The 13,753-nt window shown below is 41.6% G+C and overlaps 1 protein-coding gene across 1 annotated transcript in view; it reads left to right on the plus strand.

Moving 5' to 3' along the window:
* LOC124278513 (cell wall integrity and stress response component 2-like) overlaps positions 1 to 13,224 on the plus strand; it is a 40,078-nt gene extending 26,854 nt beyond the window's left edge. The window contains exons 4-7 of the mRNA XM_046714214.1: positions 8,810 to 9,030; positions 9,231 to 9,482; positions 12,133 to 12,615; positions 12,873 to 13,224. Of these exons, the coding sequence (XP_046570170.1) occupies positions 8,810 to 9,030; positions 9,231 to 9,482; positions 12,133 to 12,615; positions 12,873 to 13,126 (1,210 nt within the window). The 3' untranslated portion in view covers positions 13,127 to 13,224. The remainder of the gene's footprint in view (positions 1 to 8,809; positions 9,031 to 9,230; positions 9,483 to 12,132; positions 12,616 to 12,872) is intronic.
* Positions 13,225 to 13,753: the final 529 nt, after the last annotated feature.

Genomic DNA, 13,753 nt, shown 5'->3' on the forward strand with positions numbered 1-13,753 from the left:
TCAGTGTGTTACTTCTGCTCTGTGGACATGTTACTTCCGCTGTATGGACATGTTACTTCCGTTGTTTGAATGTGTTACTTCCGCTATGTTAGTGTGTTATTTCTGCTCTGTGGACATGTTACTTCCGCCATGTTGGTGTGTTACTTCTGCTCTGTGGACATGTTACTTCCGCTGTTTAAATGTGTTACTTCCGCTATGTTAGTGTGTTACTTCTGCTCTGTGGACATCTTACTTCTGCTCTATGGACATGTTACTTCCGCTGTATGGACATGTTACTTCCGCTATGTTAGTGTGTTACTTCTGCTCTATGGACATGTTACTTCCGTTGTTTGAATGTGTTACTTCCGCTATGTCAGTGTGTTACTTCTGCTCTGTGGACATGTTACTTCCGCTGTATGGACATGTTACTTCCGTTGTTTGAATGTGTTACTTCCGCTATGTTGGTGTGTTACTTCTACTCTGTGGACATGTTACTTCCGTTGTTTAAATGTGTTACTTCCGCTATGTTAGTGTGTTACTTCTGCTCTGTGGACATCTTACTTCTGCTCTATGGACATGTTACTTCCGCTGTATGGACATGTTACTTCCGCTATGTTAGTGTGTTACTTCTGCTCTATGGACATGTTACTTCCGTTGTTTAAATGTGTTACTTCCGCTATGTTAGTGTGTTACTTCTGCTCTGTGGACATCTTACTTCTGCTCTATGGACATGTTACTTCCGCTGTATGGACATGTTACTTCCGCTATGTTAGTGTGTTACTTCTGCTCTATGGACATGTTACTTCCGTTGTTTGAATGTGTTACTTCCGCTATGTCAGTGTGTTACTTCTGCTCTGTGGACATGTTACTTCCGCTGTATGGACATGTTACTTCCGTTGTTTGAATGTGTTACTTCCGCTATGTTGGTGTGTTACTTCTACTCTGTGAACATGTTACTTCCGTTGTTTGAATGTGTTACTTCCGCTATGTTGGTGTGTTACTTCTGCTCTATGGACAGGTTACTTCCGCTGTTTGAATGTGTTACTTCCGCTATGTTAGTGTGTTACTTCTACTCTGTGGACATGTTACTTCCGTTGTTTGACTGTGTTACTTCCGCTATGTTAGTGTGTTACTTCTGCTCTGTGGACATGTTACTTCCGTTCTTTGAATGTGTTACTTCCGCTATGTTGGTGTGTTACTTCTACTCTGTGGACATGTTACTTCCGTTGTTTGAATGTGTTACTTCCGCTATGTTGGTGTGTTACTTCTACTCTGTGGACATGTTACTTCCGTTGTTTGAATGTGTTACTTCCGCTATGTTGGTGTGTTACTTCTGCTCTATGGACATGTTACTTCCGTTGTTTGAATGTGTTACTTCCGCTATGTTGGTGTGTTACTTCCGCTCTATCGACATGTTACTTCCGTTTTTTGAATGTGTTACTTCCGCTATGTTGGTGTGTTACTTCCGCTCTATCGACATGTTACTTCCGTTGTTTGAATGTGTTACTTCCGCCATGTTGGTGTGTTACTTCTGCTCTGTGTACATGTTACTTCCGTTGTTTGAATGTGTTACTTCCGCTATGTTAGTGTGTTACTTCTGCTCTGTGGACATCTTACTTCTGCTGTTTAAATGTGTTACTTCCGCTATATTAGTGTGTTACTTCTACTCTGTGGACATGTTACTTCCGCTGTTTAAATGTGTTACTTCCGCTATGTTAGTGTGTTACTTCTGCTGTATGGACATGTTACTTCCGTTGTTTGAATGTGTTACTTCTGCTATGTTAGTGTGTTACTTCCGCTGTATGGACATGTTACTTCCGTTGTTTAAATGTGTTACTTCCGCTATGTTGGTGTGTTACTTCTGCTCTGGACATGTTACTTCCGTTGTTTAAATGTGTTACTTCCGCTATGTTGGTGTGTTACATCTGCTGTGGACATGTTACTTCCGCTATGTTAGTGTGTTACTTCTGCTCTGTGGACATGTTACTTCCGCTGTTTAAATGTGTTACTTCTGCTCTGTTAGTGTGTTACTTCTGCTCTGTGGACATCTTACTTCTGCTCCATGAACATGTTACTTCCGCTGTATGGACATGTTACTTCCGCTATGTTAGTGTGTTACTTCTGCTCTATGGACATGTTACTTCCGTTGTTTGAATGTGTTACTTCCGCTATGTCAGTGTGTTACATCTTCTCTGTGGACATGTTACTTCCGCTGTATGGACATGTTACTTCCGTTGTTTGAATGTGTTACTTCCGCTATGTTGGTGTGTTACTTGTACTCTGTGGACATGTTACTTCCGTTGTTTGAATGTGTTACTTCCGCTATGTTGGTGTGTTACTTCTGCTCTATGGACAGGTTACTTCCGCTGTTTGAATGTGTTACTTCCGCTATGTTAGTGTGTTACTTCTACTCTGTGGACATGTTACTTCCGTTGTTTGACTGTGTTACTTCCGCTATGTTAGTGTGTTACTTCTGCTCTGTGGACATGTTACTTCCGTTGTTTGAATGTGTTACTTCCGCTATGTTGGTGTGTTACTTCTGCTCTGTGGACATGTTACTTCCGTTGTTTGAATGTGTTACTTCCGCTATGTTGGTGTGTTACTTCTGCTCTATGGACATGTTACTTCCGTTGTTTGAATGTGTTACTTCCGCTATGTTGGTGTGTTACTTCCGCTCTATGGACATGTTACTTCTGTTGTTTGAATGTGTTACTTCCGCTATGTTGGTGTGTTACTTCTACTCTATGGACAGGTTACTTCCGTTGTTTGGTATGCCTGGTGCTATGTTACTTCCACTTCCGCTATGTTAGTGTGTTACTTCTGCTCTGTGGACATGTTACTTCCGCTGTTTAAATGTGTTACTTCCGCTATGTTGGTGTATTACTTCTGCTCTGTGGACATGTTACTTCCGTTGTTTGAATGTGTTACTTCTGCTATGTTAGTGTGTTACTTCTACTCTGTGGACATGATACTTCCGCTTTTTAAATGTGTTACTTCCGCTATGTTAGTGTGTTACTTCTGCTGTATGGACATGTTACTTCCGTTGTTTGAATGTGTTACTTCCGCTATGTTAGTGTCTTACTTCCGCTGTATGGACATGTTACTTCCGTTGTTTAAATGTGTTACTTCCGCTATGTTGGTGTGTTACTTCTGCTCTGTGGACATGTTACTTCCGTTGTTTAAATGTGTTACTTCCGGTATGTTAGTGTGTTACTTCTGCTCTGTGGACATATTACTTCCGCTTTTTAAATGTGTTACTTCCGCTATGTTAGTGTGTTACTTCTACTCTGTGGACATCTTACTTCTGCTCTATGGACATGTTACTTCCGCTGTATTGACATGTTACTTCCGCTATGTCAGTGTGTTACTTCTGCTCTATGGACATGTTACTTCCGTTGTTTGAATGTGTTACTTCCGCTATGTCAGTTGTGTTACTTCTGCTCTGTGGACATGTTACTTCCACTGTATGGACATGTTACTTCCGTTGTTTGAATGTGTTACTTCCGCTATGTTGGTGTGTTACTTCTACTCTGTGGACATGTTAGTTCCGTTGTTTGAATGTGTTACTTCCGCTATGTTGGTGTGTTACTTCTGCTCTATGGACATGTTACTTCCGTTGTTTGAATGTGTTACTTCCGCTATGTTGGTGTGTTACTTCCGCTGTATGGACATGTTACTTCCGTTGTTTGAATGTGTTACTTCCGCTATGTTGGTGTGTTACTTCTGCTCTGTGGACAGGTTACTTCCGTTGTTTGAATGTGTTACTTCCGCTATGTTGGTGTGTTACTTCTGCTCTATGGACATGTTACTTCCGTTGTTTGAATGTGTTACTTCCGCTATGTTAGTGTGTTACTTCTGCTCTGTGGACATGTTACTTCCGTTGTTTGACTGTGTTACTTCCGCTATGTTAGTGTGTTACTTCTGCTCTGTGGACATCTTACTTCCGTTGTTTGAATGTGTTACTTCCGCTATGTTGGTGTATTACTTCTGCTCTGTGGACAGGTTACTTCCGTTGTTTGAATGTGTTACTTCCGCTATGTCAGTGTGTTACCTCTGCTCTGTGGACATGTTACTTCCGCTGTTTAAATGTGTTACTTCCGCTATGTTGGTGTATTACTTCCGCTGTATGGACACGTTACTTCCGTTGTTTGAATGTGTTACTTCCGCTATGTTAGTGTGTTACTTCTGCTGTATGGACATGTTACTTCCGTTGTTTAAATGTGTTACTTCCGCTATGTTAGTGTGTTACTTCCGCTGTATGGACATGTTACTTCCGTTGTTTAAATGTGTTACTTCCGCTATGTTGGTGTGTTACTTCTGCTCTGGACATGTTACTTCCGTTGTTTAAATGTGTTACTTCCGCTATGTTGGTGTGTTACATCTGCTGTGGACATGTTACTTCCGCTATGTTAGTGTGTTACTTCTGCTCTGTGGACATGTTACTTCCGCTGTTTAAATGTGTTACTTCCGCTATGTTAGTGTGTTACTTCTGCTCTGTGGACATCTTTCTTCTGCTCTATGGACATGTTACTTCCGCTGTATGGACATGTTACTTCCGCTATGTTAGTGTGTTACTTCTGCTCTATGGACATGTTACTTCCGTTGTTTGAATGTGTTACTTCCGCTATGTCAGTGTGTTACATCTTCTCTGTGGACATGTTACTTCCGCTGTATGGACATGTTACTTCCGTTGTTTGAATGTGTTACTTCCGCTATGTTGGTGTGTTACTTGTACTCTGTGGACATGTTACTTCCGTTGTTTGAATGTGTTACTTCCGCTATGTTGGTGTGTTACTTCTGCTCTATGGACAGGTTACTTCCGCTGTTTGAATGTGTTACTTCCGCTATGTTAGTGTGTTACTTCTACTCTGTGGACATGTTACTTCCGTTGTTTGACTGTGTTACTTCCGCTATGTTAGTGTGTTACTTCTGCTCTGTGGACATGTTACTTCCGTTGTTTGAATGTGTTACTTCCGCTATGTTGGTGTGTTACTTCTGCTCTGTGGACATGTTACTTCCGTTGTTTGAATGTGTTACTTCCGCTATGTTGGTGTGTTACTTCTGCTCTATGGACATGTTACTTCCGTTGTTTGAATGTGTTACTTCCGCTATGTTGGTGTGTTACTTCCGCTCTATGGACATGTTACTTCTGTTGTTTGAATGTGTTACTTCCGCTATGTTGGTGTGTTACTTCTACTCTATGGACAGGTTACTTCCGTTGTTTGAATGCGGTACTTCCGCTATGTTAGTGTGTTACTTCTGCTCTGTGGACATGTTACTTCCGCTATGTTAGTGTGTTACTTCTGCTCTGTGGACATGTTACTTCCGCTGTTTAAATGTGTTACTTCCGCTATGTTGGTGTATTACTTCTGCTCTGTGGACATGTTACTTCCGTTGTTTGAATGTGTTACTTCTGCTATGTTAGTGTGTTACTTCTACTCTGTGGACATGATACTTCCGCTTTTTAAATGTGTTACTTCCGCTATGTTAGTGTGTTACTTCTGCTGTATGGACATGTTACTTCCGTTGTTTGAATGTGTTACTTCCGCTATGTTAGTGTCTTACTTCCGCTGTATGGACATGTTACTTCCGTTGTTTAAATGTGTTACTTCCGCTATGTTGGTGTGTTACTTCTGCTCTGTGGACATGTTACTTCCGTTGTTTAAATGTGTTACTTCCGGTATGTTAGTGTGTTACTTCTGCTCTGTGGACATATTACTTCCGCTTTTTAAATGTGTTACTTCCGCTATGTTAGTGTGTTACTTCTACTCTGTGGACATCTTACTTCTGCTCTATGGACATGTTACTTCCGCTGTATTGACATGTTACTTCCGCTATGTCAGTGTGTTACTTCTGCTCTATGGACATGTTACTTCCGTTGTTTGAATGTGTTACTTCCGCTATGTCAGTGTGTTACTTCTGCTCTGTGGACATGTTACTTCCACTGTATGGACATGTTACTTCCGTTGTTTGAATGTGTTACTTCCGCTATGTTGGTGTGTTACTTCTACTCTGTGGACATGTTAGTTCCGTTGTTTGAATGTGTTACTTCCGCTATGTTGGTGTGTTACTTCTGCTCTATGGACATGTTACTTCCGTTGTTTGAATGTGTTACTTCCGCTATGTTGGTGTGTTACTTCCGCTGTATGGACATGTTACTTCCGTTGTTTGAATGTGTTACTTCCGCTATGTTGGTGTGTTACTTCTGCTCTGTGGACAGGTTACTTCCGTTGTTTGAATGTGTTACTTCCGCTATGTTGGTGTGTTACTTCTGCTCTATGGACATGTTACTTCCGTTGTTTGAATGTGTTACTTCCGCTATGTTAGTGTGTTACTTCTGCTCTGTGGACATGTTACTTCCGTTGTTTGACTGTGTTACTTCCGCTATGTTAGTGTGTTACTTCTGCTCTGTGGACATCTTACTTCCGTTGTTTGAATGTGTTACTTCCGCTATGTTGGTGTATTACTTCTGCTCTGTGGACAGGTTACTTCCGTTGTTTGAATGTGTTACTTCCGCTATGTCAGTGTGTTACCTCTGCTCTGTGGACATGTTACTTCCGCTGTTTAAATGTGTTACTTCCGCTATGTTGGTGTATTACTTCCGCTGTATGGACACGTTACTTCCGTTGTTTGAATGTGTTACTTCCGCTATGTTAGTGTGTTACATCTGCTGTGGACATGTTACTTCCGCTATGTTAGTGTGTTACTTCTGCTGTATGGACATGTTACTTCCGTTGTTTAAATGTGTTACTTCCGCTATGTTAGTGTGTTACTTCCGCTGTATGGACATGTTACTTCCGTTGTTTAAATGTGTTACTTCCGCTATGTTGGTGTGTTACTTCTGCTCTGGACATGTTACTTCCGTTGTTTAAATGTGTTACTTCCGCTATGTTGGTGTGTTACATCTGCTGTGGACATGTTACTTCCGCTATGTTAGTGTGTTACTTCTGCTCTGTGGACATGTTACTTCCGCTGTTTAAATGTGTTACTTCCGCTATGTTAGTGTGTTACTTCTGCTCTGTGGACATCTTTCTTCTGCTCTATGGACATGTTACTTCCGCTGTATGGACATGTTACTTCCGCTATGTTAGTGTGTTACTTCTGCTCTATGGACATGTTACTTCCGTTGTTTGAATGTGTTACTTCCGCTATGTCAGTGTGTTACTTCTGCTCTGTGGACATGTTACTTCCGCTGTATGGACATGTTACTTCCGTTGTTTGAATGTGTTACTTCCGCTATGTTGGTGTGTTACTTGTACTCTGTGGACATGTTACTTCCGTTGTTTGAATGTGTTACTTCCGCTATGTTGGTGTGTTACTTCTGCTCTGTGGACATGTTACTTCCGTTGTTTGAATGTGTTACTTCCGCTATGTTGGTGTATTACTTCTGCTCTGTGGACATGTTACTTCCGTTGTTTGAATGTGTTACTTCCGCTATGTTAGTGTGTTACTTCTACTCTGTGGACATGATACTTCCGCTTTTTAAATGTGTTACTTCCGCTATGTTAGTGTGTTACTTCTGCTGTATGGACATGTTACTTCCGTTGTTTGAATGTGTTACTTCCGCTATGTTAGTGTGTTACTTCCGCTGTATGGACATGTTACTTCCGTTGTTTAAATGTGTTACTTCCGCTATGTTGGTGTGTTACTTCTGCTCTGTGGACAGGTTACTTCCGTTGTTTAAATGTGTTACTTCCGCTATGTTGATGTGTTACTTCTGCTCTGTGGACATGTTACTTCCGCTGTTTAAATGTGTTACTTCCGCTATATTAGTGTGTTACTTCTACTCTGTGGACATCTTACTTCTGCTCTATGGAGATGTTACTTCCGCTGTATGGACATGTTACTTCCGCTATGTTAGTGTTTTACTTCTGCTCTATGGACATGTTGCTTCCGTTGTTTGAATGTGTTACTTCCGCTATGTCAGTGTGTTACTTCTGCTTTGTGGACATGTTACTTCCGCTGTATGGACATGTTACTTCCGTTGTTTGAATGTGTTACTTCCGCTATGTTGGTGTGTTACTTCTACTCTGTGGACATGTTACTTCCGTTGTTTGAATGTGTTACTTCCGCTATGTTGGTGTGTTACTTCTGCTCTATGGACATGTTACTTCCGTTGTTTGAATGTGTTACTTCCGCTATGTTGGTGTGTTACTTCCGCTGTATGGACATGTTACTTCCGTTGTTTGAATGTGTTACTTCCGCTATGTTGGTGTGTTACTTCTGCTCTGTGGACAGGTTACTTCCGTTGTTTGAATGTGTTACTTCCGCTATGTTGGTGTGTTACTTCTGCTCTATGGACATGTTACTTCCGTTGTTTGAATGTGTTACTTCCGCTATGTTAGTGTGTTACTTCTACTCAGTGGACAGGTTACTTCTGTTGTTTGAATGTGTTACTTCCGCTATGTCAGTGTGTTACTTCTGCTCTGTGGACATGTTACTTCCGCTGTTTAAATGTGTTACTTCCGCTATGTTGGTGTATTACTTCCGCTGTATGGACACGTTACTTCCGTTGTTTGAATGTGTTAGTTCCGCTATGTTGGTGTGTTACTTCTGCTCTATGGACATGTTACTTCCGCTGTTTAAATGTGTTACTTCCGCTATGTTGGTGTGTTACTTCCGCTCTATGGACATGTTACTTCCGTTGTTTGAATGTGTTACTTCCGCTATGTTGGTGTGTTACTTCTGCTCTGTGGACATGTTACTTCCGTTGTTTAAATGTGTTACTTCCGCTATGTTGGTGTGTTACATCTGCTGTGGATATGTTACTTCCGCTGTGTAAATGTATTGAAGCAAAGACCATGACATATTTGATGGTTTGCGGTTACAGTGGTAGCAAAGAGGACATATGGAGCGGACTACACGATCGAAATAAGCCGAATCGGGATTACAGGTGGAGTGACTGTACCGCTTTAAGCTGGTCTATCTGGTACTCGGGGGAGCCCAACTATTGGAATACCGATCACTGTATCCGCCTGGACGACAAAGGCCTGAGGTTTAGGACCGATCTCTGCAACAAGAACTATAAGTTTGTGTGTGAACATAAACTAGGTAAATATGTAATAACTAAACTAAATAATGCAAAACAAATAAACATGGACAAAATATAGAACGGTTGAGGAAAACGACTACGAGATAATAGAACAATGACAGAGAAACGGTAGTAATGATGATAATGGCGATGTTGGAATATGGTGTTCACTGAGAAGCATTATCATCCGAAGGGAATCTAAATAGCCTATTACCTTCAGGTGGGTGTTGGTTCGAGACGTTCGGAGGGTCCAAACTGTCTGGGAGCCTCCACAACGCTGGCGGCCTTGGCTATACACAGTGTCTAAAGATGTGTGAGACGTATACAGAGGGCGGGAATGAGTGTGTTGCTACCAGTGTAGACAATGACGGCACCTGCTGGCTCAGTATGGACTTGGACCTCTCTGTAGTGGACACACCAGCCATGGCCTGCAGCTCAACCACCATCACTGATATCAAACGATGCCATTCTTGTGAGTTCATTGTGAGTCTGTGGCTGCTGTGTGTACATCGCTGTGACAGGATGTGCGTGTGTGCGTGCGTGCGTGCGTGCGTGCGTGCGTGCGTGTGTGTGTGTGTGTGTGTGTGTGTGTGTGTGTGTGTGTGTGTGTGTGTGTGACTGTAACCACATCGTTCTGACTGGATGTGTTGTTCCAACAGGATGCAAATGCGAGTCTGTGACTGGTGAGAGGGGATATCTTTGATTGGATTTGCTTGTGTCTATGACTGATGAGAGGGCATAGCCTTGATTGGATTTGCTTGTGTCTATGACTAGTGAGAAGGGATATCTTTGATTGGATTTGCTTGTGTCTATGACTGATGAGAGGGCATAGCCTTGATTGGATTTGCTTGTGTCTATGACTGGTGAGAAGGGATATCTTTCATTGGATTTGCTTGTGTCTATGACTGATGAGAGGGCATAGCCTTGATTGGATTTGCTTGTGTCTATGACTGGTGAGAAGGGATATCTTTCATTGGATTTGCTTGTGTCTATGACTGATGAGAGGGGATAACTTTCATTGGATTTGCTTGTGTCTATTACTGGTTGAGAGGGCATAACCTTGATATGATTTGCTTGTGTCTATGACTGGTGAGAGGGGATATCTTTCATTGGATTTGCTTGTGTCTATGACTGGTGAGAGGGGGATATCTTTCATTGGATTTGCTTGTGTCTATGACTGATTTCCCCACAGCGTTCTAGCAAGATGTAAGTGCTTCCCCGTGCATGTGTGAGCACATCTTTTTGACGGGATGTAGATTTATGTATCTAATTTAAACACACCGTCGTGACACGATGGCTTTTTCTTACTATGTGTGGTGTGAACACATCGTCCATCGTCGTTCATATTGATTAAGAAACAGATCTGTTATTTCTGGCAATTATGTTTCAAAGCTAACACTACTTAACGACCGATCATATCATTTATATTTCATGGCGTTCACGACTGGTGATGGCCTTATAAATCATTTACTTACAATGGCATCAATATAAGACCTGGTTCTGTTGCACTGAAGGCTGCTTGTGTCTATGACTGGCCTATGATTGGCCTATGACTGTGTACTAGGAGAGCTTCATCAAAAGATCCTTTGATCGAATCCCTATATCAACAATCTATTCGTTAGTTATATTATTATCGACAAATTGTCACTTAATGTTTGGAAAATAAGATCAGCATTATAAACAACGTCATCAATATAAGACAGGGCATTTTAGTATACACGGAAAATAAGATTTACCCAGAGAAATCAATAAAAACAACAGCGTTTAATCGGATGGGAAGAGTCGCAGTAAAACCCTCCCGTCGCCCACGTGACCACAGTGGTTCAAGACACGCCCAATTATTGTACTTTGACAAAATACCATTGAATGAGACAATTGAATTTGTAGAGAAAGCTATTTGCTTTGGCACTTACGTTTTAGTCATCTTATCAAATGCTAGCACTTATATGGAATTATGGCAGGAATTATTAAAATCACGAGAATTAAATGAAAGTTGTTGATGTTGTAGAGTACATAAATAATGAATGGTCACGCCATGAATCAAGACATTTTAAAAAATGACTTACTAGTATTTTGTTTTGATGTAATGTCGTATGTCATTGTAAGTTACATACTATAAACAAGTGCATTATAAAAACACCAAACAACAGCTGCATACAAAAATATGCAAACCCTATCATATTGCTTTTTTTAGGGTTTAATGATACTAAATGTATGAATGCATGATCAGTCTACCCAAATCGAGATGTGACATATTTTATATGTTGTAATTTCATTATTGTTATCATCCCCGTCGTTGAGTGTAGAGTGAGGTCGACCATCTGATGTTTCGACACACACTCCATCCAGCTGATGTGCTGCTGTACAGAAGAAAGAAGGTTGCCTTGTTCACTCTTGTGTAATAGGTTGCTCTCTGCTCGTCACCGTTCTTCTCGACCACTGACACTATGTCATAAACAAGTCCTTTTGCTATAGCGCCGAACCTCAGTATCGCTTGCCATGATGGCCATTGTGTTTGCGTCATGGACATGTTGAACATGTGGCTGCAATTACGCATTATTCATTTGACTCCGTAAATGTCTGGGGCTACTGAGGCTTCTGGCGTCAGAAACCAGGCTATTTACACGAGGCCACTAACCACCGCGGCCTAAATGTTGAAGTTGCAGGTCACCGTTTGAACTACGGTTGTAACACTTGGTGGGGGTTTGTTGATTCCTGATCCTCGTTCATCGCGTGGATCGGTGAGCATTACAATAGCATAATGTAAGAAATCAAATTGAATCGCAATACACACATTTTCTGCATAATATATGAACCTAATTTCCTATTAGTACCGCCTTTCAGTTCTAGTGGATTTGTAACTGAACATGCATACTATTATAATTCACGACTGATACCTGATCAAATGGGCTACTTACCACAAAGAGGAGCAATTACATTTCTGAAATAGTACAAGGTATATTTTCAAAAGCGCCATATCGACCCCTTCAGTCTAATGCTATCATACATTACCTTAGTGAAGGTATAATTATGTGCTACAATGGGTCTGTTGTGTATATGAACATATTGCAACTGAACCAGGTCCGAGCACGAATAACTGTATGAACTATAATCGTGTCTAGATTCTTCAAGAGTTCAGTCTTCATCGTACACCAACAACAACCGTGTCCCCCAGTACACCTGCACGTCTCTCTCGCCCACCGCACCTGTTACACCGTCTGTAACAACCACAACAATGCCCGGCTGTGTCTATGTGCCGACGACAATGACATCCACAACCACAACCACAACTACCACCACCACTGTAATTACGAATCCAACTGTTTCTGTAACAACACCACCAACAACAACAGAGTCGATAACAACAATGCCATCAATGCTGCTAACAACGACAACCACTGTCAGTCCATCGACCACATCTACGAGAGCATCAACAGTGATGACTTCAACTACCACATCCCCCACAGACACAACTAGTGTGACTACCATCTCAAGTCCAACTGCCTCTGGTCCAGCCTCCAGTACCATCACTTCAATAAGCCCACCTTCTACACACTCAACAGCTAGTACTTCTACTGACCCAGACAAGGTTTTAAACAAGAAAGGTAAATAAATAACTTGACATTGTCTTTATCATACAGGTATATATGACAACTATATATTGCTTTCACAAGGCAGATTCATATGTACTTATGTACATTTTTCAATTCCAGCAACAGATTTGACTAATTGTTCTAAAATGCACTATTGGGCATCATTAATTATTCTTGAATTCATAAATCTTGGTAAATTTGAGTAGTTGTAACTGTCTTTGGACGGACACCGATTTCCGCTGTTGTGCTGATGTTGTTTGTAATTGCAGCGAGCAAGTTGTGTCCATGTTCGGGACTCGGTCGTCGCTCACGGAACCAGTTTCGTTTGACTGTTGATATGCTCGTTGTTGACAAAGCAACTCTTTCCAAAAGCAAGCGAAAGTTGACATCTGCGCATGACGACCGGGAATCTGCCATGGTGATTGGAGCCTCCGGGGTGACAATTGTCTCGTGTTTTATGTTAGTCATCTTTCTCCTGGATTGTGACAGGATTTTAAGACAAAAGAATGTGCAGCGCCGCTAATAAAGACTCTGCTACTTCCTGTGATAAACTCGTACTCGAACACAATAGTGTACATGTAAGTGTATACATGGTAAAACAAATAAAACTGGATAAATGTGTATGTGTTGTTTGTTGTAATGGAAAAGGGCAACATGCAACAATTGACTTGCAGATCATCAGAAGTTTTCGCTAGCACATGTGATTTGGTAACATATATCTCAGACTACCACTGACCCACGCCCTCATCAACTGATCTCAGTAACGACTGCCAGACTGGGACTAACTCACGCCTTCATCAACTGATCTCAGTAACGATTGCCAGACTGGGAATATCTCACGCCTTAATTAAGTGATCTCAGTAACGACTGTCAGACTGGGACTATCTCACACCCTCATCAACTGATTCCAGTAACGACTGCAAGACTGGGACTAACTCACGCCTTCACCAAGTGATCTCAGTAACGACTGCCAGACTGGGACTATCTCACGCTTCATCAACTGATCTCAGTAACGACTGCCAGACTGGGACTATCTCACGCCCTCATCAACTGATCCCAGTAACGACTGCCAGACTGGGACTATCTCACGCCCTCATCAACTGATCCCAGTAACGACTGCCAGACTGGGACTAACTCACGCTTCATGAAG

This window comes from Haliotis rubra, unplaced genomic scaffold, assembly GCF_003918875.1.
Source record: "Haliotis rubra isolate DU_JTF1 unplaced genomic scaffold, ASM391887v1 Scf239, whole genome shotgun sequence".
NCBI classification, from domain to species: domain Eukaryota; kingdom Metazoa; phylum Mollusca; class Gastropoda; order Lepetellida; family Haliotidae; genus Haliotis; species Haliotis rubra.